The following is a 23,950-nucleotide window of genomic DNA, read 5'->3' as shown; positions in this document are numbered from 1 at the left end:
CTTCTTACACACAGTTCTGATATCTGACATTTACTTTTTAAAAACATATTTATTCCATTATTTTACTGAAAACAGAAGCTCTATTTACAGATCAGTGTTTTGGAACATTGGCATGGTCGCGGGTTTTCTTTGGTACCTCCCCAGTTGTCTGTGTTTCAAGAAAAATACTCCACGGTAGACTAAATCTGTTCATTAATTCCCTTAAGAATGCATATCATCCAGGCATGCATATGTTCAAATCTTCCAGGTATCCAAGTTTTTTAATGCAGCCATCACCATACCATCTGAGGACTTTGCTCCTGCACTTATTGAAGTCAATGCAAACCTCCCATTGACTTACGGTGCAGGAACTGGCCTGGAGAGCCTAAGAATATTCCCTTACCGTCTCTTTCCCTATAGTTATTTTTATAGGCTCTCCCTTCAAGCTTTTTTCTTTTCAAAGGATGTTTTAAAGAAGAAGTTTAATATCGTAGCCATTTTAAAAATTACTAATTTAGTTCCCCATCTCATTTATTCATTTTCTCCTTTTTACCACTCCCAACCCCCACCTTATATTACTTCAGCCTTCTTATTCCGCTTAACTTGTTTGACTTTCATCAGCTCATTGACTGCCCATATCTTTTCTCTGCAAACCTTAACTGACTATTTTTTGTTTATTTACCTCTGCTTCTATTTCCATTAACTTTTTTAAATCTCAAAACTTTCAGCAATCATATTGACTGCTTCTGTCACAATTTGCGTTTAATTTTTTGAAGTTACAGTACTGCAATACCGTTAACTTTTTATTAACAATTTTTTTTGTTGTTGCTGGGAATTGTCTACCTCAGAAGAATGAAAGACTCGGCTGACCCTACCAAGATTTAAGCCTACGATTCCAGGAAGTTTAGCTATTTGAGAGTTATCCTTTTTCACTGTTGTAAAACTAGTGACTGCACTAGTAGAATTAAGACTCAACATTCAAGTAGACATTATCAAGTCAAACAGTGCAAAGTTTACCAAAATGTTTTCAACAGCAGCACCAGTTAGTCTTAAACCAGAGCATAATAAGTAATAGTAGTCTCTGACCATTTAATAAAAAGTGGGCGAAAATTATGGCTGGGTTGAGTCAGCAAAAATGAAACTCTGGTGGGTTTTTTTGAGGTGTCTGTGGGGGAGGGTTACATTAGTGTTTTTAAGAGACCTTTTATTTAAAGGTTAGTGATATAACGGCCAAGTAAGCTTGGCTGTGAACTTGGATTTTTTTTAAAATCAGTTTGCTTCTCTCATACAAAACTTCAGTGTTCGCATGAAGCCAATTATTGATAACCAAAACCTTCAAGGACCTAAGTTTTCAGTGGTTCCCCTTACTCCTTTCTCAATTTTAAATGACTGACTATCATAGTAAGTTTTGCAGGAGAACACAGTCTATTTCAAATGGTTTTCATTAGTTAAAAATGAAAACTCAGTGTAACTCGTCTGCACCAGACAAGATGGTACTATATGGTTAGACACAGTTGAGCCTATTATATAACATGAATATTCATTTTACCCACACAAAGAATATTAGCCAGAGCTAATGTGGTTACAGAGTACAAGTGAATGGGAAAGCACAGGTATAAGCGTATAAAGCATATATAGTGAGCACAGGTATAAGCCTATAAAGCATCACCTAAAGTGCGGCTTCATGACAATATGAAAAAGTTAAACTACATGAAATACACCATCTCTGGTTTACTGCGTTCATTTAAAAATGACAATTCTTAACTAACATACTGTTACAAGAGCTAATTGGCAAGGAAACTTCATATACCCTTATAAAGGGAAAGGTCTGCTTTTAAAAAAAAGTATGCTCAACCATTTGGTTTAGGTGTAGTTTTTCCACAACTAATGTTCCCCGTTCCCAGCCAATGGGAGCTGCGCGGGGCGGTGCCTGGAGGTGCAGTCAGGGCAACACACAGATCCCTGTTGCCCCCTCCCCCACAACACTTTCCAGCCGCTTCCTGGAGTGGCACGGAGGCAGGGCAGGCAGGCAGGGAGCATGCCAGGCTGGAGCCCACTCCCCGAACCCCTCCTGCAGCCCAACCCCCTGCCACACCCCACACCTCTCCTGCACCCCGAAACCCTGCCGCACCCCCTGGGGGCAGGGAGGGGGCGGAGTTGAGTGGGGATTTTGGGGAAGGGGTTGGAATGGGGGCAGGGAAGGGGTGGAGTGGGGGCATGGCAGCGGGCGGGGATGGGGGAGACAGTGCGGTAGCCCTCAGGCCAATGTGCTAGTCCTCATGTGGCCCTCCTGGTCATTTGAGTTTGAGACCCCTGCTCAAGAAGGAAAGTATTAGATGCTACGATAGTGCTAGCTGATCATGCACAACTCATTGCTGTGTGCTTGTGAAAGACGGCACACGGAAGAAGAAGAGATGGTAGTGTCTCATTTAACTATCATTGCCTCAGAAAGCTAAAAAACTTCCAGCTGGGGAAGTTCTGTTCTAGCTTGTGCTAGAAGCACAAGACTCAAGGGTGAAAATCCTCTCAGAATGGTTAAGTTTTTTTTTTTTTTTTGAAGGACCAAAAATTATTTTAAGGCTACAGTTTCACCACCCAACCTTCCATTCCTACAGAGATAATTACCACTCTGGACTGTTGCCTCGCAGCATGAACTCAATAGTGATTTATCTCATCACAGGATAATCTTGTCATGTACAATCTCATTAATGGATATCCTCACTACTGGACAATTTCTAATAGCCTTTTGAGTATGTATGTCAGCTGGCTATATTTCCCTCTATGAAAGAATGCAGTGCAGATTCAAATAACCCCTGAGGAGTCTCTTGCTTCCTTTGTCAGATATTCTGTTTAGTAGTTCTCTCTCAGAACATGTGAAATCTGAGCATTCTTCACAAAGCATACATAAACAATAGTGGTTTGTCTAATTCCAGTTTATTTTCAAACAACATGTCCGGGCATACACACAGTTTAGTGGTTTGTCACTTTCTAGTGTTATAGTGATATCTGTCAAGTGACATTTACTGGCACTTAATCTTTATATTTATAATATCTATATATCAGGAATAGTAAATCACTAGGAGTCTTCTGAGAAGAAGCCTGCATATGCTGTTTTCAAGGTCTAATTTTCCGAGTTCTACTAATTACACAGCTCTGAGAAGCAGTCCTGAAAATACACCAGACAAAATCTACTCTCCTATCCTTACGATGATGATGTTTTTGCTGTAAAATACTGTAAGGCTACATCATCAAATGGACAGAAACCACACCTCTTTAAAAATAACCTACACTCAAATATCAGTAGTGTTTTAAATAATAGAAGTGGAGAAGGAAAAGCAGGTGTGAAATGACACAGTAATGTTCTTGATGCCTGCCATTTTGTCGAACTGTATTAGGGCTGATCGACACAGTTAGAGCACAGATTTAACTAAAACAGTTCAAAACCTGTGTTAAGGAAATCAGTGCAACTTCCCAAGTTACATTAGTGCTTAAAGTGTGTAGACCAGCCCTCAGTGAGAGAAGATAATACCTACCAACTGTTTTTAAAAATGAACAAACAGAGTACATTATTGTTTTAATCTTTTCAAATGTGCAAAGTATTTTCAGACACTTATGTATAGCTAGTTTTTACTTTTGTGTTTTATAAAAATACTTGACATTTTCCCTTTTCAAGTTTCATTGGGGCAAATTCTGCATTCAGCTACACTGTGAATTAAACTGATATAGCAGAACAGAATTTGACCCTTGGTTTTTGTTTTTTAAATGTGTACTAATGGTTTTATTCCTTGTTATTGTCCATAGTAAAACACTATTTTGAAGTGCAATTGCTAAAGACTGGCAGTTAGACCCATTGCTGATTTTCCACATTTTGTTTGTGTTCTTAGATCCCAAGACTTACAGCTAAAGGAACCAAGAATTTAACATCTATTGGGCAAGCCCACAGGAAGTTTTTCCTTAAGCCAAGTTTGCATTATATTTTCAGTTTTTAAAAAGGTGTTCATTGTTACGTCTCTGAATACATGTACAAATACAAAATGTAATATAAAAAAATTGAGATTCCAGGATTGTCACTCATTTTTTTGTGTGTCACTTTGAAGCCTAGAATGTCTGAGTTAGCGTGAAATGCTGGAAATAGCTACAAGCATAATTGAGAACTCTTATTTGTTCAGACTATCAGCAAGTTCAATCATCACTGTGATTTGCAGTCTGTTATCATCCAGTGTTCAAGTTCTCAGCCCTTTTCAGCTTTTTTTACACTTTACAAATTACATGCGTACGACAGCAGCAGTTTTCATAGAGTATAAAATTTAAGAACTTTCTATCCAACAAACCTAAGTACATAAATACCTCATCCATGTGTGAAAAATAATTTATGTATTGAAAATATCTTTAAGGATAGATCAACATAATACCATCTGAAGGAGATACAAGCATGGATAACTGTAGAAAGCTCCACATTGAGATAAATTATTTTAATCCTTGAGAAAAAAATGCTGTTTTGAACACCTGCAAATCAAGATCTAAAGGTCTTCCAAGATTGAGAAACCTTCCTTGACAAAGGCAAGAAAACCACCCTCAGTAAACTCCAATTAACAAGTACTACCTGTCTTATCTGAATTGAGCATTAGCTAGCTCACTCTCAGCTAAATCCTTAGCTCAGCCAGGCACTGAGAAAGCTGATATACTGTACCATCTGGATTAGATTAGGAGGAAAGTAGGAGTTGAATGCCTTTGGCAAACTGCTGATTCCATGGTCCAAAATGCCTCACTATCCTTGCCACCAATATCACATATACGTTGAAAGTTAGAAGTGACAGAATACCATCTTTCAAAAGAGATCTCGAAGGGAAGATGAGAAGTTACCCAGAAATACCTGTCTGAAATAAGAACAGAACTTTTCAAGACTATTTCCATTCACTCATGCCTGGTTTCATAGTTAAGGAAACAAAACCTCATGATCAGTGGTATTAAAAGCTTCTGACTAATTCAAACAAACAATCAGCATGGACAACACAACTTCTAGTCTCTATACCATACCACAGGCTGCAAACATAAGGACAGGGACGGAGGACATCTGAATGTAACACCTTATGAAACAGTTATGGCCTGCAGGCATTATCTACAGAGTTTACCAGGGCCACAGGTACAGTCTCTCTATTACTAAATCTGCAGGCCCAACCCGAGGAATTTTCAAAATTACTACTTACTGTTATGGAGCATCACTAACTGACTTCAGTGGGAGTAGTGGCTATTCAACGTCTCTGAAAAACTGTCATTTATTTTATTTGGAAAGGAAGGATAGTCCAGTGATTAGAGCACTAGTCTAGGACTAGGGAGCGCTGTTCTAATGCAAACTTCTTGTGTGACCTTGAGCAAATCATTTAGCCTCTCTATGCCTCAGTTCCCCAACTGTAAAATGGGGATAATAGTACTGCCCTACTTCACAGGGGTGTTGTAAGGATAAATACATTAAAGTTTCTGAGGCACTCAGATGCTATGGTAATGAAGTCCACGTAAGTATGATAGACAGATATGGATTTAGTTGCCCTTGTTTTAGGTACCAGAATTTGAAAAATTTGACTATACCATATTCACACTGATCACACTCAGAAAGGACATCTCAATCATGTGTAACCTGAGAGAAGCAAGCATGTGAGCCAACTACATCTTAAAAACAAATCAAATTCCATTATTGGCATAAAAGGTTGACATTAATAGAGTTGTGGCCACTTATGCCAGTTATGAATTTGGCCCGAATTGATTGATGTCTAGATTATCTCTCTTCCTGTGAGCAGTGACTAAACCATATGATTTTGGTCCTAATTGTCTAAGATGTTGCTGGCTCCTGTCTTTCTAATAATTTTGGCAAGAAGTTTTTGGAAAGGTTTCATGGACAAGTTTTTAAGATTTAATTTTTATTCTATTAAAAGTCAAGTACATGGCTTGTTTAGTAAAGGTCTCCTTTGTTGAACAGAAGTTATAATTAAAAATAAACACCCCTATGTCCAGATAGCCAAAGATCAACTAAAATGGGTGTGATGTTATCTGCATGAAAAATTACTTCCACAGAAAAGGCTTCCTGTGGAACTAATAATATACACAGCCTTCCATACAAGGATCTCAAAGCACCTCACAAACATTAATAAAAAGTTTCACAACACCACTGCAAGGGAGGTTTGACAAGAATCACTTCCATTTTACAGATGGAAATATGAAGCACAGTGAGATTAGGTGACAATGAGACAGCAGCAGAGCTAGGATAAAATTACACACAACTAGATTCCCAGTACCATGCTGCTCTAACCACTAGACAATGCTGCCTCTAGGAACCAATGTAAGAGATTTGAATAATATCCCATGGAAAGATATAAAATTAGAAGATAAATTAAGCAGCCTCTAAAGAAATCAGGGTAAATGCATTTAACTAGTCAAGGACCTAAAATGTTCCTATGGCCAAATGTGAAAACTCCATACTGTGAACTTCAAATACCTCTGCAAGGGCACAAGGACATGTATAACAGAAGTTGCCACTGTATTACTGAATAATTTACAAGCCTTCTCTACAGCTTTCTAGACAGAGGCTATCCAGTTTATGGGTTGATCACAATATGCAAATGTAATTCAAAAGCTGCAGAACAGATACACTCCTGTTCCATGCATTTAGGAATGAGAGACTGGTCTAAAGCAGCAGTTCTTAAACTGTGAGTTGGGACCCCAAAGTAGTTCACAACTCCATTTTAATGGGGATGCCAGGGCTGGATTAGACTTGCTAGGCCCAAGGGCTGAAGCCAAAGCCCAAGATTGTCAGCCTTGGGCAGCAGGGCTCAGGCTACAGATCCCCTACCTGGGGCTGAAGTCTTTGAGCTTCAGATTTGGCCCCCTGCCCGGAATGTTGGAGCTCAGGCTTTGCCCCCACACCTAGGACAGCAGGGCTTGGGCAGCCTCAGGTTTCGGTCCCCCTCTCCTGGTGTCATAATTTTTGTCAGAAGGGGGTCGCAGTGGAATGAAGTTTGAGAACCCCTGGTCTAAAGCATCACAGCATTGCTTTCTAATTGCAAGGTAAAATGTACACACAATTCAAAGATTTAACCATTAGGAAAGAATTCTTTAAGATGTATACTCCAAGTTGCAAAACATTAACTAACAAAATTCAATAACAGTGATATTCCAGGTTCTACAATGAAATCAACTGGCTGCCCATTTTATCAAGAGGCAGCAAATACTCTGGTTGGTGGGGTTTACAGAAGTACAAGATGATTAGAGGTAAAAACCTAGACAATTACTGTATAAAGTGCATATAAAGGGATTTTCTAATAAAATGTATCCTGATTATGTCTTCTATGAAAGCTGAACAGATTTTCAATGGAGTTCATCACGAAATTACAGTAAAAAAAAAAAGACAACTTGCCAAAGAAAATTAAACAAGAAAATTCTATCAAATAGGATGACACAGGCAGATCTAGTGCACACATGGTCAGGTGAGATTTTAGGGGTTTAGCTTGAAGATAAAATAGAGAACAGCATCAGAGCAAAGAAGATATGTGGGATGAGCACAGAAGGGACTGCAAAGAGTTAACCTACTAAGATGGTTTGCAAACAGGTTTTGGGGATGACTAGGGTGAGTTGAAGCATCTCAGTAGTAATTCTAAACAGGAATTCTGAGACACAATGGGGTGGAAAGGAAAGTGCACTCATTTGCACGCCCATATTCAGAATGCTTCTAACCTGCAGCAAGTCAAAAGGAGCATGTTACAAAAATATGCTTTCTTCACCCTCCCCCCGGCCAAAAGGAATATTTACTGTTAATTTAGTGCTGGTGAAAGGTCCCAGCTCTAATAGCTCTGAAGACTGAAGTCCCCTCTATTCAGAGAACAGATACAACACATGGAATGGAAAAGGTTGCTCCACTGCCAAAGCGCCTCAACCCATACCTGAAGTGACAATCTCCATGCCAACACAATCCTTGTCCTCTCTACTGAGACTGTCAAAAAGACTGGCCACTTAGTGCTAATGGTATGGTGATACGGACACTACCACTAGCATCACTGGACACAGATCTGTTCATTAGGGACTGAACAGAGACCACCAGTTTATTAAGTTTTATTCATTTCTTTGCTAGCTAATTCCTTTATTGTCAAGTTGTCAAGACCAATGGAGGGTTGGTCTTGACAGAGACCAAGCCAGAATGTCAAACACCATAAAACAAAATATATTATAGGTGGAGTAATCCTGATATTATTTTACTTCACATCAGCTTGCATGAATGAGGTGCATTCAGCATGAATCTAGTGCTCAGAAAAGACCTCAAAATGCAACTAACTTGGCATTTCTAGCCACAGACTGCACAGAAGTGCTCCCCACTAATATGCAAGATTGACTCAACCTATTTAAAGGGGAAAAACCTGATAAAGAAGGGGTTAAGATGCTAGCCTGAAAGCTTTTTACATTGTCATATGGCACAGACAGGTTTCCAAGCAGCCTCGGACTCTTGCTTCCCCGAGTTTTTATAATCCTCAGTCATGAAAGGAAACCAAGAATTTCAGAGTGGCTAACAAGAAGCACCCCTGCTGAGTACATTAGGCTGCTTAGTTTGTTAAAACAATGAACGGATTACCACTCTACACAGATATGTGAATCTTTTTACCTGGTGAAGGTATAAGTCTTCACAAATTAGAAAGTGTATATCGTACAATCAGTCATGTTATTTTTCTATACTATACACCTTTTCAAGTCATTTTCTAAATAAGAAAATTACAGCACTTACCATTTTCCTAAAACTTCAATAGTTTCTCAAAGATATTGTAAGGACAGCAAGATTTCTTTAGCCCTGAAAGAGTCAATATGCAGTTATCTGGCAGGCTCTCATTCTGCAACACAATTCAGTAAATATAAAGTATTTAAAACAAGATACATTTGGGTACTTCATGACAGTAAGTTCTAACCATAAACAAATATTGTTTATTCTATCTATTTCATCCAAAAATGTATATGTTCCCAGTAACAACAAGGGTTAATAGAGGAAAAATCTCTTTGACTGTAGCTGTGGTATATAGGAGTCTATTCCCAGTTCTCAAAATACACAAAAGAATGGAAAGATGAGAAGTATGAGAAATCTTATCATAAAACCAATGCTATTATATCATAATGTCAGAACACAGAAGGCTATAAAATTCTTGATGTAAAAGAGTTCTTATTTCTACACCATAAAAAGAGAACAGAATAACAGAATTCCCCTGTTAAAAGGAAGCACAATTTACCTTAAAGTCAACCACAATCCTTAGTGAAGGAAAGGCCTGTACTCAAATAAATTCTGATGTGAAGAAAACAGTAGTGTCTTCTCTATGAAGGACAGCAGAATAAGCTTAGGGCTTGATCATACAAATAGTCCCTGGAATAAGTCCCAACTACTCTGAGCAACCCTATTGACATCAGTTGGACTATTATTTCTGTATTAAGCACTACATTTGGCAAGAAGTGTTTGCAGAACACCTCAGTATCATTTAAAAACAAAGGATACAAAATTGCACAGTAAAACTATATTTGGGGACAGCAGCAAACAGTTTCTCTAAGAAAACAGAACGCTTTATGATCAGTAAATTGTTGGGCTCTCTGTTACTAATTTCTCAATTAAAAACAAAAACCTCATTCAAAAATAGATTGAGAATTTACACAGCACTCAGCTGAACAGATTTTTTCCCCCTAAGATTCAGTGAAGATTAACATGGTACTCAGAGAGAAAAGGAGTACTTGTGGCACCTTAGAGACTAACCAATTTATTTGAGCATAAGCTTTCGTGAGCTACAGCTCACTTCATCTGATGCATCAGCTTATGCTCAAATAAATTGGTTAGTCTCTAAGGTGCCACAAGTACTCCTTTTCTTTTTGCGAATACAGACTAACACGGCTGTTACTCTGAAACATGGTACTCAAATGCAGTTGCAGAATCAGGGCCTAAATCAACTATTTGATTGAAGATGCCAAAGGGTCAAGGAATTCCAAGTGTCAAAAGCACTGGCACAAACCCCAAAATGTCGTATTTTGTTTCCGGGACTTGAAAAATTTACAAAGAGTGACCAACAAGATACTTTCCCTGGCAACGGGGTGGTGGGGAAAAGTTTACGCTATCAGTTTCTCCAGAATGTAAGCTCATTTAAAAAAATAGTTGCTAGACTTTATAGTTGTGAAGATACCTTCCAATTATAAAGGACATTTAAACCAATTCAGTCCTGAGTATGCAGATAGCCATCTCCATTGCCTATGTTGCACCTTAGAGCTTTACCACAGCAACAGCGAAAATGACCATTATATGAAGTTTCACAGCTGCTAGTCAAAGCCTGGTGGACAGGGCAATAGTGTAAGTGACAAGTATCATGTCAAGTGCACTCTGTTAGGCCCAGAAGCAGAGGCAGGCACTGAACCTATTCACAAGTACCAGAAGCCCATTCACCTATGACTCCAGAGGCTTGGAGGTAGAGTGGGTCACTTCAAATTAATCAAATACCTTCTAAAATAAGCCTTCCTATTTAATCTTCAGCTTCATCTGCTGACCTCCAGCAGAACTCCTAAATTTTAAGGAAAGCAATATGTAATTAATATCTTGGTTTATAAGATCACTACAAAAGGTCCCCCCCTCCCCCCAGCCCTCTCCTGCTGGTAATAGCTCACCTTAAGTGATCACTCTGGTTACAGTGTGTATGGTAACACCCATTGTTTCATGTTCTCTGTGTATATAAATCTCCCCACTGTATTTTCCACTGCATGCATCCGATGAAGTGAGCTGTAGCTCACGAAAGCTTATGCTCAAATAAATTGGTTAGTCTCTAAGGTGCCACAAGTCCTCCTTTTCTTTTTGCGGATACAGACTAACTCGGCTGCTACTCTGAAACTTGGTTTATAAGGTTGAGCAACCATTGGTGACATTTTCATTACTCACACCGTGCTGCTGTCAGATCATATTAATACGTATGACTGTCTCTTCCATTGCTCTAGAAGTTACATGGCTTCAGACCCATTCAAACACCAAATAAACAAACACATGAAAATCAGACATGAGGTGAATTTCTAGCGCCGACTGTTAACCAGCCTTTGGACTCCCCAGTGCGCCGGGCAGCGACCTCGCAGGCTCCCCTCCGACCAGCCACCCGCCGGGGTCCTCCCTCAGAGCAAGACCCAGCCCCCGGCCCGCCGCCCCGCGGGGTGTTTACCCGTCCCCAAGGGCGGCACTGGCAGCGGGCTGCGCGCCGGGAGAGTCGGCATCTCGGCCCCATGCTCCTCGCCCTCCCGCGGGCTGATGTGAGAGCCTCCGCCCGGCTCCACGTCGCGCCCCCCGCCCCGCATCGACACCCGCGCCCCCCATGACCCGTCCCCGCATCTTCCCGCGCGGCGGCACCGCGCTCTGCCCGCCACAGAGCCGCGGCCAGCCGGGCTCCGAGCCCCGCAGCCGCCACCCCGCTTCCTTCGCCTCTGCCCCTTCCCGGGTGACCCCCGCCCGGGGTCCCGCCCCCGGCTCCGCGCGGGCAGGGGAAGGTGGGTAGGCAGAGGAGCCTCCATCTCCTACCTAGGTGCCCGGCTGCCCCGGCAGGGCTGCGGGCGGCCATGGCCGACGCTGGGTGCGGAGGTCTCCAGCGGGCTCTGCTGCGGACTCCCGGCGACGCAGGGCTGGCACCATAGAGAAGAGGAAACTTGACGGCCCAAAATCATAGAGCGGAGAAGCCAGAGAGCCTGGGACCGTGTACGGCCGCCTGCTGGCGGAAGCGGAAGTGACGTAGCCCGGGCGCTTGCGCCCTGCCCTGTGTTTACTGGCCGGGAAGGTCACCCACGTGGGGGTGCGGCTCGGGCTCGGAGATGCTGGCCGCGTTGCCGTCCCCGGGGCTCAGCGGGCGGCGCTCGGTGCTGGCGGCTCTGGGGGCCGCGGCCGCCGCGCTCAGGCCCTTGCTGTGCGGCCTCCCCGGCTGCCGGGCTCCGCGGCGCGGCCTGGGGCAGGAGTCGCGGCAGCACCCGGACTGCCGGCTCCAGCTGCGGCTCCCGGAGGCGGCCGAGGCGGCGCGGCTGGTCCTGGAGAGGGCGCGGCCCTCCCCCCCGCTGCGCAGGTTCATCGCCTGCCCCGACCTGGCCCGCGCCGTGCGCGCCAGCCTGGAGTGTGGCTCGGCCCATGGCCCCGAGCCCGTCGTCCTGGAGTGCGAGCCGGGTAAGCGCCCCTCCGCGGCCCTGCCCGTGTCGCTTCCTGCAGCGCCGAGCACGGACCCGCTGGGCCGCGGCAGACCTCGCCCTCATGCGCCGGGGCTGGGGTCGCGGAGGAGGGAGCTGGGAGACTAAGAGCTGCTTAAAAACCTGTCAGCGTCTGAATTTAAATCTTTCAAACGTGTCGGCTGGGCCTCGTCAGCTCTGGGGGAGCCACTTCGAGGCAGGGCCCCAGGCTGGCGGGGAAAGCCAATGGGTTATTCTGGGAACGGGGCAACTGCGCCCCAGCTCTTTTATCGTTAGGGCCCTGACCGCATCTGGTGCTGGGTAGGAGCCTCTGTGTTAGCGGGACAGTTGGGCTTGGTGGCTAATGGTCATTGGGGATGGGATGAAGGGAAACCTTGTAAATGTTCACACGGAAATATGAACTTAATATTTTTGGAAAGACCTAGGGGGGAAAAAAGAGTGAAGTGGTGGGTCTTGTCCAGTGTCTTCAGAATTGCTCTGATATTCTGGGGCTAGGTTGGCAATCCGCACAGCCTGAAAAGTTAGTGCATTGAACTTAAATCTGATTGCAGGTCTCTGCAAAACTGACTTTAGGCTTTAGTATTTGAAGAGGGATGGTGATTATAAAGAAATTATCAGACTTCATTAGGAGTAGTTTTAATGCTAGAAAGTTCTGTTTCAGTAACACGATAAGGTCTTGCGTCTTTGCTGGAAGGTTATGATCACAGCTTCAATCTCTACACCCTGATACTGGTTCATATTAAGTGCTGACACTGAAGTGCAATAGTGGGGTGTTGTGTCCTACTGGTTGTTCTTTGCATGTGATATTAAAATTAGGTCCTGCCTGCTCTCTGTGTCTGGAGCTCTTATGGAAAAGTGCCTGATGCTGCCCCACTGATGTGAAAGGAAGCTTTACCATTGGCTTTGCTGGCATTACCTTTCCCTGTTCTGCACATTGTCTAAATATTTCAAACAGAACTCAGAACAGAGTGTCTAAAGTGTAGGGCTCATGGCATTACCACATGGGGAGAAACATTGAAAAGCTAGGGATTGCTGTTGCCTCATTAGTTATTTTCCCTCACCAGTTCATTGAATAAAGGAAAAAGTAATTTTGAATATGCATGAACAGTTAAATACAATTAATTTTAATTAAATTATTATTTTGGTATTGTATATTATGTTACCTGTAAGCCTACATTTCAGCATAGAAACATTTTTGACTGAACTACATACACACCTTTTATTTCAAAAACTTCTTATCACAAGTCCAGTAAATGTGGTCTCAGTATATCCACACTGCCTTTTTCTTTACGGTACAACCACACATTTCTCAGTCACTGCACAGGAGACGCTCAGCTGCTAAACAGTAGCAATGCAGATCAAGGCTGAAGGTCGATTTAGACTGTCAGAGCTTGAAGAGAAAATTGTAGAACAACTGTAGAGATCTCCAGAAATTTGGGAGAGCGTGTCTGACTACTGTCTAAAGCTCTTATGCCGCAAAAATTTGCACACATGCTTAATTTTACTCACATGTTGCAGACTTAGGGCATAATTCTTTATCTAATCTCTGTCCCCCTCCACCTCCCTCCTGTTCCCCTTCCAATATTTAGGTAAACTTATTTTTCTCCTTCTTGAAAGGCGTGTGCACCAGTTATGTCCTTTGGGAGTCCATGTTAAAGGATAGAGCTAAACAATGATGATTTTTCCAGGTCCTGGAGTCTTGACCCGGACGCTACTCAATGCAGGTGCCCGAGTGGTAGCTCTGGAGAGTGACAAAGCTTTCCTTCCAGATTTACAGGTATGTTTTTTTCTAAGGGATCTGAAATTTGCAGTGAGGTAGGAAAATGAGAAATTAATTTAAAATCACACATCTGTTTGAATTTTTTTACCTGTTACAAGTAACATCTAAGATAGATACAAGTTAAAGATGGCAGGAAAAAATATTTTTCTTTTTTTAATTTGTTTACTTTGCACATTTGACAGCACTTTGCCTTTCACTGTTTCTCATATATAGCCAGTCAGTTTCTCCTGTTTGTGCAGGATTTCGAGTTGAGGTCTCGTTAAACAGGGACATACTTAGATTTGTGGCTAATAGTCACCTAAATAATCCTGACTGTGTTTTTAAGCAAGATAGTTTTCATGTGGTCTTCAGAAGCTTCTACAAATATTCTTATCTACTTTCAATGATTATTTTACCTGATTAAACTTTTGTCCTGGATCCTGCAGTTGACTCCAGGCATGTAGACTGTTGGGTCCATGATTTTAGTGGGGCTTTGCATGGGCCTGGAGGTCTGCAGATTTGGAGCTTTTTTTGCTGTTTCGGAGAGACTGAGATTTGGGAGCCAAGATTCCTGCTTGTTTCCAGCTCTGCTATTGACTTGGCATAAGCATGAGCAACTCACTCAACTTCTTCGTGTATATTCATTTTTAGTTGTTATGCTAATCAAATGTTTGTTAAAAATTACCAAAGGTTACACAAGTTTAATAGTGCATTGTAAAGTTCCAGTTGAGCAAATGCTAAATATGTGAAAAATACATCTGCCTTGCATCATAAAAGTAGCTGGCCTACATGCAACATTTCAATAGCTAGGTCTGTGAGCAATGTTTGTTATTTTTAACTAGTAGTTACAGAATCTTTTTATTTTAAAGATAATTCATTGAGTTTTTGTTTTCAGATGGAAAAATGCCTAGGATGTGTCTAAATTATTGGTGTTGAAAACTTAAAATTTAACTTCACCATTGCTTTCAGTCTCTGGAGAACAGCCTACATGGACAATTAGAAGTTGTTTATTGTGACTTCTTCAGATTGGACCCTTTGGGCTGTGGATCTATGAAACCACCTGCTATGTACTCTGAGAAACTTTTTGAAAATTTGGGCATCTTGGCAGTTCCTTGGACAGCAGGTAAATTGAAAATCGACCTAATGTTGTGGGTACGTAATTGAGGCCTCAGAGGCAGTTTGGCAGGTGCTTGAGGGCCTTGCTTAATTTTGTATAAAATGGAGTGGAGTACATCTATCATCTTCTTTAATACAGAGATATGACTCATAGATACTACATGCCCAGTAGTCTGGCATTTTAGTAAGAGGTAAAACAGTGTATGGTGGAATATGTAGTGTCAATTGTTTGCACCTCTTTAATGGAGACTCAGACAGACACAAACTGCATTCAGTGGTGGGCCATACTGTAAGCCATACCTGAGCAACAACAAAATCTGTAAATACATTCAGGTTAAAATAATGCTTGCTCTCATGGTTGTGACTTACACTTTAGTGTTGTTGAGGTTGTGCAGTACATATTTGAAAATTCAAAGATACCTTTGCTCATTTTCAAAACAGATGTTCCTGTAAAAATTATTGGATTCCTTCCCCAAAAAAAGGAAAGAAACACTCTTTGGAAGCTTATCTTTGTCATGTATGAACGCAGTTCCATATACAGATATGGAAGAATAGAACTGAACATGTTTGTTAGTGAAAAAGAGTACAAGGTATGTTTAAGTACAAGAGATTTCACTGATTAATAAAGAGAAGCTGATGCTTCATTGAAAACTCTAGAACATTCTGTGTAGAGGCATTTTGTCCATGTGTTGCTTAAAAAATGTTCTTCCTTTTTATTAAGGATATTTTTCTAACAAAAGTGGGAGGGACTGTGTCTCTGCTGCTTGCTCCTCCTGAAGGAATGTTTGTCTGTGAAAACACAATGTGTTTTAAAGGAAGTGAGTGTCACAAATTAGAGTGCTCTTCATGTGAGGGACAGTCAGTAGAAGCCAGATATATTGAAGACATGCTGGTGCCTGATGGAAAACCAACACTTCTGTTGTATATTTTTTTAATGCAATAACAGTAGTTCCCAGACTTTTTCATGCTGTGACTCCCTTTGGGATCACCTCTGTTGATGCAGCCCCCTCCCCTGGTGCTTGGTATTCAGATTGGCTTTTCATAAATGAACACTCCATCTTAACGGTCTACTTTGAAAACTATCATGGGGGTTTACCACCAGACCAAAAGAAAGGGATGGGCAACTGGTGGCCCAGGGGCCACATCCAGCCTGGCATCATTTTATTTGGCCTGCCACCCTGCATGCTGGAAGAGAGGGATCCAGTGAAGCCCCCTCCTGCCAAAGTCTTCGCAATTGCCCAAAGTTCTAGAGGTCACCGGGCAGGAACTGGGGAGCGTGGCCCAACACCGTTTAAGCAGTGATTCTGTATTAAATCAGTATGGCTGCTGCCAGAGTGCCCTGGAGCATTGCTCTGGCTGCATGGTCACATTGCCACTGAAATTTGACCAGCTGCTCCTCCGTACAAACAGGTGTGGCCCAGCCAAATGGTGTTGCAACCCCTGGCACACAGGGAGTCTGTTCCTGTACAACAGGGGAGTCCACCAAGAATTCAACTACTGGTGGCACCAGCTCATGCGCTTTGTAAGTACGAGAGAGGAGTCCCTGGCTGAGAGAGACTCAGCATCCTTGACATGGGGGTGACACAAGCATGGGCTGGAATGCCTCCCTGGCAGGGTGGGGAACACCAGAATCTGCCTTCCCTCCAAGAAACATCTGAATTGGCGCCACTGCTCGTGCTCTTCCAGGGAGGATCTGGCTGAAAGTAATATATATTCTTTCAGTGGGGACCACGTTCCACTGGGAGACCTACACCTGTGATTTTCATATCTTTTTTTTTACAAACAAATCCTACTAAATCTTGATATAAATATCAGGTATTTCTTGTAAATATTAGGATTTCTAGATGTACCTATGTAATCCAGTTTATCCCATATGTTTCTAAATACTATAAATACTACATAATTTCTAAATTTGTATTCCCTTTTAAAATAAGGGGTTTAAATATCACTAAATTTGCAGTTCAGCAGTGATTTTCTTTAATGATAAAATGATTGGCAAAAAGGGCAGTCCATTTCTTTTAGTGTCACCACTATGGTGTTACTTCCTTACACTAATTTACCACTCTCTTCATGCAATTTCTGTAACCCCTCCCCCAAAAGCGCCCCCCTCACCCTGATATGAACTGAATGCCTGTCTTGGATAAATACTGTTGGAATCCACTTCCCTAGGTAAGGGTACATCTGGCTCCATTTTTCAGTTGATCATTGTGTCAAATCTATAGTTAAAAATGAAATCACTCCACAATAGATGCACGCACTTCTGTCTTTGCTCAGTTCAGGATTAACTGAAATGTTGGGTTTTTTCCTTTCTGGAAGTTGTTTGACATATAGTATTGAGTTGAATTGCCAGGCTTCTTATGAAGGTGCCTTAGAAAACCTTTTTGGCATTCACACAATCCATCATCTGGAGCTATTTTAACAAATTGGCTGCATGATCCTCTTTCTTAGGAATAGTACTAGCTTTAATGTAAAATGAAATCTATGCAATAACAATAACATATCCCAAACTTGGGTAATCCTTTGACTCTTGTAGAGGTAGAGTGAATGGGTGAGTATTTTCTTGTTCTTTCATAAGACTTCTTTCACTCTCCTAGTAAAGAGGTTAATATAGACGTTCTTATGCAGTTTAAGTAGGTAATTTTAAATATTAAAATATTGTATGAAATGAAGTGGTTTTATGGTGGAATCTGTTTTTCTAATGTGTTCATCTGACAGGGAGGCCTAAAATAATGTGTGATGCATGTTGTGTGAGGTCTAAGGTTGAGCTTAGAGTGGAGCTTAAGTGAGTGGAGCTTGAAATTTTAGACTTAACTTTGAATTTGCTCTCTCTTGAGAACTTAAGTCACATTTATAAGGATTTTGGAGTGAATAGATACAGAAATAATCTTCTTTTTTTTCCCCAACTTTGTCTTTCTGTCAGGTATTGACTGCAAAACCTGGTGAACTAAGGAGTTATCAAGCATTAAGCGTGCTATGGCAAACAGCCTGTGAAATTAAGCTTCTGCACATGGTGAGTATTTTGTACTGTCTATGATGATGTCTACTGAGCTAAATGCTTTTTATAGTAAACAATGAAATTTTCTAAAACGCTACATATTTTTAGTTTTCTGTGTTGAAAATGCTTTTATAAGGGTACCATTATAGTTAATGATCTGTGAACATTTTCTTTAGAACTTCCTGTCTTCAGAATTTGTGACATAAAATGTACTTATTCACTTTGTTACCCCAGATATTTACTTTTTTTTTTAAGTCAAATCTGATTGAAATGTAAACAATTATTTTTAGTTTAGATCTAAAACTAGCGTTTTTAAAGTTGGAACATCTTTTCTAAATTAAAAACAAGAAACTCAGCAGTGTTAAACTATGGACAGGTTGCTCTAAAAAGAAACAAAAAAAACCTCCGACAAATGCAGCTTTAAAATGGGGTATTTAAATAAATAAGCCTAGTAGCACTTTTTAAAGTCCCTAGGGCACTTTAGTTTTCTTGGCAGAAGCAATTTTGTGTTTCAGGCTTTTAGAGATTGGCTGCATGCTTTTTTCAGTATTTATTGAAAGGTTTGGGTTGGCATTAAGAGAATAGAAATAACGCTCCTACTTTGTGGGCTGATGGAAGTGTGTTCCTGCTCCTGCTGACTCAAACCCCTGACCCACACTGATTCTTCCTGTCCTGTTCCACTCTCCTCACCCCTAAAAGGCTGGCACCAGCTAACCCATTTGCCTTTGATAGCAGGAAGTCCATCTGGAAAATGGAATTATTTCTGACCTACCTCACAGGGGCTGTGACCATACAGTCATAAATGTATGGGAGATGCTCAGATACAACAGTGATGGGGGCCAGATAAGTACTTAGACAGAACCCATGGGCAGAGAGGTGCATCAGGTGCACAAGAAAGAGTAAGATGAGTGGGCAGGAAGGATCCAGTCCAGGATGAACAAGCAGTAGGCAGCTGTAGACAGAATTATAGCATATATGAATTGGCAGTTGCTGGACATAAAAGGGATTCGTGCTAGGGTTTCTTTTAGAAATTAAGCCAATACAAATGTTCATGTATAATTTTGGCTGTAAAGGACCATATTTCAAAAGGTGGGAAGAACTTGGAAAGCTGGAGGTATTTTCCCGAGAAATAATTCCTTTCTCCACAGTTTTGCAGCTTTTGGTCCAATTCAGGAAGGTTACTTAAATAGGTGCTTAACTTTAAGCACCCAAGTAGTTCAACTGAAGTAAATAGGGATACTCACATGCTTAAGGTTAGGTACATGCTTAAGTAACTTCCTGAATCTGGGCCATTGTACTCTTCAGTTCATGTTTTTATTTTCAATATATTCCGCCAATTTTAGATCAAGTTTTAGAAACGATATTAGTGTAATATTTGGCAAAAGACTTAAAAAAAAAATTACGAAGGCATGACAAAATATTCTAAACTTTAACTTTTTTTTTTCCTCCCAGGAACCTTGGTCTTCATTTTTGACTAATTCAAAAACCAGGGGACTTGCAATACCAAAGAGCATGGTAAGACCCACATATATGGTCTCTTTCTTTAGAGATGCTGTCGAACAATTTAGGCCCAAAATTTAGATTTTGGGGGGGTTAATTGCATTACAAATTTTTATAAGAAAATTCATGAATTCACTTTATTTAATTGAGATGTTTTTTATTGAAATACTCCCTTTCATTATAGGAAATTCAGACACAATGTGCTCTGTGCATAAAATATAGGCAGTGGATTTGTGATTTATAAACAAAAGTGAAACTGAACCCAACTAGTATCTTTTTATTAACCAAGGTGACAGAAATGCAGCAGACAGAATAAATGGGAAAAGAAGAAAATGAGACTTTTTTGAAGGGACACTTGGGTTCAGGATCATATCTTTAAAAAATATATTGTGTTAGCTGCTACTGATAACACTTTAGATTAGTAAAACAGAATTGAAAAAAAATCAAAATCCACTTTTACTTCTAATGTTTTGCGTAATACTTGTACTTCACTGTTCAGTTGCAAATTCATGTTCTCATGCTAGCACAATGATGCAAAAATTATTTGGGCTATAGATATAATAGTTTAAATTGCCAGGGACAATGTTTAAATTGAAACAAAATCCTGAAGTTTAAAAAAAAAAATGAAGACATTTGTATCCATTTTTATTGAACTGTGGTGTTAAAACTCATCAGTATATTACATTACCCAATGATTGCTCTTTTTAGCAATAAAACCCATAAAGGACTTTTCTTTTCTTTTTTTTTTCTTTTTTTTTTTTTTTTGGTAATACTGAATGTTACTTTGCATGTTTTGATTATATCATATCTGACAGCTTTGTAGACACATCAAATGTCCCCATAATTACAGCATAGGTCATATGAGGTGACACTTTAGCTGATGGCTACACACCAAATGGATTGTTTAAGATACGTTCAGATCACTTCATAGAGTCAGGGGAATTAGAGATGGAAATGATCTATTGGGTCATATATCTCTTTCTGCCATTTTATCTTTAAGGATAAAAATAAGTTATTCATACACTTCTCAGATGGGAGGACAGTCTTAACAAATGTTACACCATCCATATTTGTCCAAAAGACAGATAATTAAAATGAGTTAGATTCAGATTTTTTAAGGCCAGACCATTATGATTATTTAATGCAACCTCTTGCATAACAGGCCAAAATAACCTCATCTGAAAATTTCTTCATCAAGCCTATAACTTCTGTTTGAGCTATACCATATCTTTTAGAAAGATAACCTTTCTTGATTTAGAGACTCAAAGTGATGTAAAATCCACCATCAGTGGTTAATTACCTTCACTGTTTTAAAAAAGAATTGCACATTATGTTTAGTCTGTATTTATCTAGCTTCAGCTGCCAACCATTGGATCTCATGCCTTTTTCTGCTAACTAAAAGAATGGTTTACTTTGAGAAGTCTTTTCCTGTGACTTAAAGAAATACACTATTTGTATCAAGGAAATGCAATCTTAACTATGACCTATTTTCATTAACTCTTTTTGTTGTTGCAGCTGCTGCCAAACAACCACTTATGTTTAGTACGAATGACACCACGGAGGAATTTATTTACAGGTGGCATGACAACCACAAATTCATCTACCTTTATTCTTATGATAAAACAGTGTCTTGCTAAACGCAAGTCTAAACTAATTGATAGACTTAAGTAAGTATATGGAAAAGTTATATTACAATTTTTCACCAGACAAATGACTGAAGGGTTCAGGACAATTTAGTAGTGTTTTGTTCTTAAATGATTATTCTTTACAGTTCAGATACAGGTTTCAGAGTGGTAGCTGTGTTAGTCTGTATCAGCAAAAACAACAAGGAGTCCTTGTGGCACCTTTAAGACTAACAGATTTATTTGGGAATATGCTTTCGTGGGCTAGAACCCTCTTAATCAGATGTATGGAGTGAAAATATAGGAGCAGGTATACATACATGAAAGGATGGGGGTTGCTTTACCAAGTGTGAGGTCAGTCTAACGAGATAAATCAATTAACATCAGGATACCAAGGTATGAAAAATAACTTTTGAAGTGGTAAGAGAGTAGCCCATTACAGACAGTTGACAAGAATGTGTGAGTAACGGTAGGGAGAAATTAGGTTTGGGGAAATTAGGTTTTGTCATGACCCAACCATTGCCAGTCTAGCCCACGAAAGCTTTTGCCCAAATAAATTTGTTAGTCTCAAAGGTGCCACAAGGACTCCTCATTGTTTTAGTCCAGATACAGTTTAGTGTTCCTTTAATTCTATACAACTACATGCAGAATATGCTTACAGTTGCTCAAAATACTATGTGATTGGAAATGAAGATTTTAGCAACAAATTAAAAATTACTCTGCCATTTGTGGGGCTGAGTAATTGCATACTGTAAATATTTATTTTTTAAATGCAGACATGCTTGCTAGTATTTCTTTTTCTTGCATAAATGTATTCTCAATTGCAGTTTGCAAACATGCATAAGAATATTAAGTTGCATGTCAAAATCAGCATTGCCAACCCACAACTCTGTACCTGGATATTTTTAAACAAATGAAACTATATAATGGAGCTAGTTTAGAAGAGGGGTTCGTGCGTTCGTTCTAAAAGAGATCGACAGATAACGTAATCTGGAAATTTTTAAATTTTATAAACTGTGCTAGCTTCTTGCATGTTAAAAGATTTTCTTCTCTGTCAATTTATTAACAAGTTTCTTTACATGGGTTTGTTTCTGTAAATGCTCATTTAAAATATTAGGGTTTCCCATTATATTTTTGGGTTTGTATATAAATCTGAATTTCAACAAGACATTCAACATAATGCTGCATTAAAATATTTTAGAAAAGTAATTAGCAAAAAATATTGTACTGTGGTGTGCAGGCATGCACTACTGTCTGAATGACAGGCTGGAGCCAACAGCTGGGGTAAAATTGAGGGGTCCCTGTCCTGCCCTAGGGTTGGGCTATATAAACAGGAAGAGAGAGCTCAGAGAGATGGGAGTGGAAGCCATGCAGACTGCGGTGGGTCATGGGTTCTTTCCTCTCAGGCTCTAGGAGACTTGTCTAATTAGAGTCTGTGTGGGAACAGATGCAGGATTCAGAGGTGAGGGCCTTATGAACTGTTTGTTTGAATTGCTCCTGTCCTGAGCCTTATTAAAAGAGGATATGCTCTTCTGTAATGTGTGCTGGCTTCTCTGTGCCCCTGGCTGTTAAAGTGAATCTGTTGCGGTCAAGTGAATTAAGCTGGGCACTCCCACAGTGCAACACTGGGCTGTAAGGGGGCACACAGGGGCAGCCCCACCTTTACATATAGATTAAAAACTGTATCGCTGATAATGGTTAAAGAGAATAATCATTAGGGCTGTCAAGCAATTAAACAAATAATCGCAATTAATCGCACTGTTAAACAATAAGAGAATACCATTTATTTAAATATTTTGGAATGTTTACTACATTTTCAAATATATTGATTTCAATTAGAATACAGAATACAAAGTGTACAGTGCTCACTTCATATTTATTTTTATTACAAATATTTGCACTGTAAAAAAACAAAAGAAATAGTATTTTTCAATTCAGCTAATACAAGTACTGTAGTGCAATCTCATTATCATGAAAGGTGAACTTACAAATATAGAATTATGTACAAAAAACCTGCATTCAAAAACAAAACAGTGTAAAATTTTAGAGCCTGCAAGTCCACTCAGTCCTACTTCTTGTTCAGCCAGTCACTCAGACAGACAAGTTTGTTTACATTTGCAGGAGATAACGCTGCCCGCTTCTTATTTACAATGTCACCTGAAAGCAAGAACAGGCATTCGCATGGCACTGTCGTAGCTGGCGTCGCAAGATATTTACGTGCCAGATGCGCTAAAGATTCGTATGTTCCTTGCTTCAGCCACCATTCCAGGGGACATGCGTCTAGGCTCATGACAATTCTGCTCTATAACAATCCAAAGCAGTGCAGAACGATGCATGTTCATTTTCATTATCTGAGTCAGATGCCACCAGCAGGAGGTTGATTTTTCTCTTTTGGTGATTGGGTTCTGTAGTTTCTGCATCGGCGTGTTGCTCTTTTAAGACTTCTGAAAGCATGTTGCACACCTCGTCCCTCTCAGATTTTGGAAGGGACTTCAGATTCTTAAACCTTAGGTTGAGTGCTGTAGCTATCTTTAGAAATCTCACATTGGTTCCTTCTTTGTGTTTTGTCAAATCTGCAGCAAAAGTGTTCTTAAAATGAACATTTGCTGAGTCATCATCCGAGACTACTATAACATGAAATATATGGCAGATTGTGGGTAAAACACAGAGCAGGAGACATACAATTCTCCCCCAAGGAGTTTAGTCACAAATTTAATTAATGCATTATTTTTTTAATGAGTGTCATCAGCAGGGAAGCGTGTCCTCTGGAAC

At 40.3% G+C, this 23,950-nt stretch overlaps 2 protein-coding genes across 7 annotated transcripts in view; one reads left to right on the top strand and one right to left on the bottom strand.

Moving 5' to 3' along the window:
- CNST (consortin, connexin sorting protein) overlaps nt 1–11,721 on the bottom strand; it is a 100,203-nt gene extending 88,482 nt beyond the window's left edge. The window contains exons 1-4 of one of the 6 annotated variants that reach the window (XM_048843669.2): nt 11,537–11,721; nt 10,645–10,979; nt 10,481–10,541; nt 8,744–8,806 (exon numbers count right to left, since the gene is read on the bottom strand). The gene's annotated coding sequence lies outside the window, so the exon portion shown is untranslated. Of the gene's footprint in view, nt 1–8,743; nt 8,807–9,236; nt 9,760–10,426; nt 10,451–10,480; nt 10,542–10,644; nt 11,285–11,536 lie in introns of those variants that run through there. The other 5 variants (XM_048843667.2, XM_048843666.2, XM_048843670.2 and 2 more) reach the window with 5 other exon arrangements.
- Nucleotides 11,722–11,771: 50 nt separating this feature from the next.
- TFB2M (transcription factor B2, mitochondrial) overlaps nt 11,772–23,950 on the top strand; it is a 15,593-nt gene continuing 3,414 nt past the window's right edge. Inside the window, exons 1-7 of the mRNA XM_048843674.2 lie at nt 11,772–12,166; nt 13,875–13,963; nt 14,915–15,068; nt 15,503–15,651; nt 17,982–18,071; nt 19,509–19,571; nt 21,072–21,223. Coding sequence (XP_048699631.1) covers nt 11,824–12,166; nt 13,875–13,963; nt 14,915–15,068; nt 15,503–15,651; nt 17,982–18,071; nt 19,509–19,571; nt 21,072–21,223 — 1,040 coding nt within the window. The 5' untranslated portion in view covers nt 11,772–11,823. The remainder of the gene's footprint in view (nt 12,167–13,874; nt 13,964–14,914; nt 15,069–15,502; nt 15,652–17,981; nt 18,072–19,508; nt 19,572–21,071; nt 21,224–23,950) is intronic.

Source organism: Caretta caretta, chromosome 3 (assembly GCF_965140235.1).
Source record: "Caretta caretta isolate rCarCar2 chromosome 3, rCarCar1.hap1, whole genome shotgun sequence".
Lineage (NCBI taxonomy): Eukaryota > Metazoa > Chordata > Testudines > Cheloniidae > Caretta > Caretta caretta.
The sequence above is the reverse complement of the archived record's forward strand: the minus strand, read 5'-3'. Positions and strand labels throughout refer to the sequence as shown.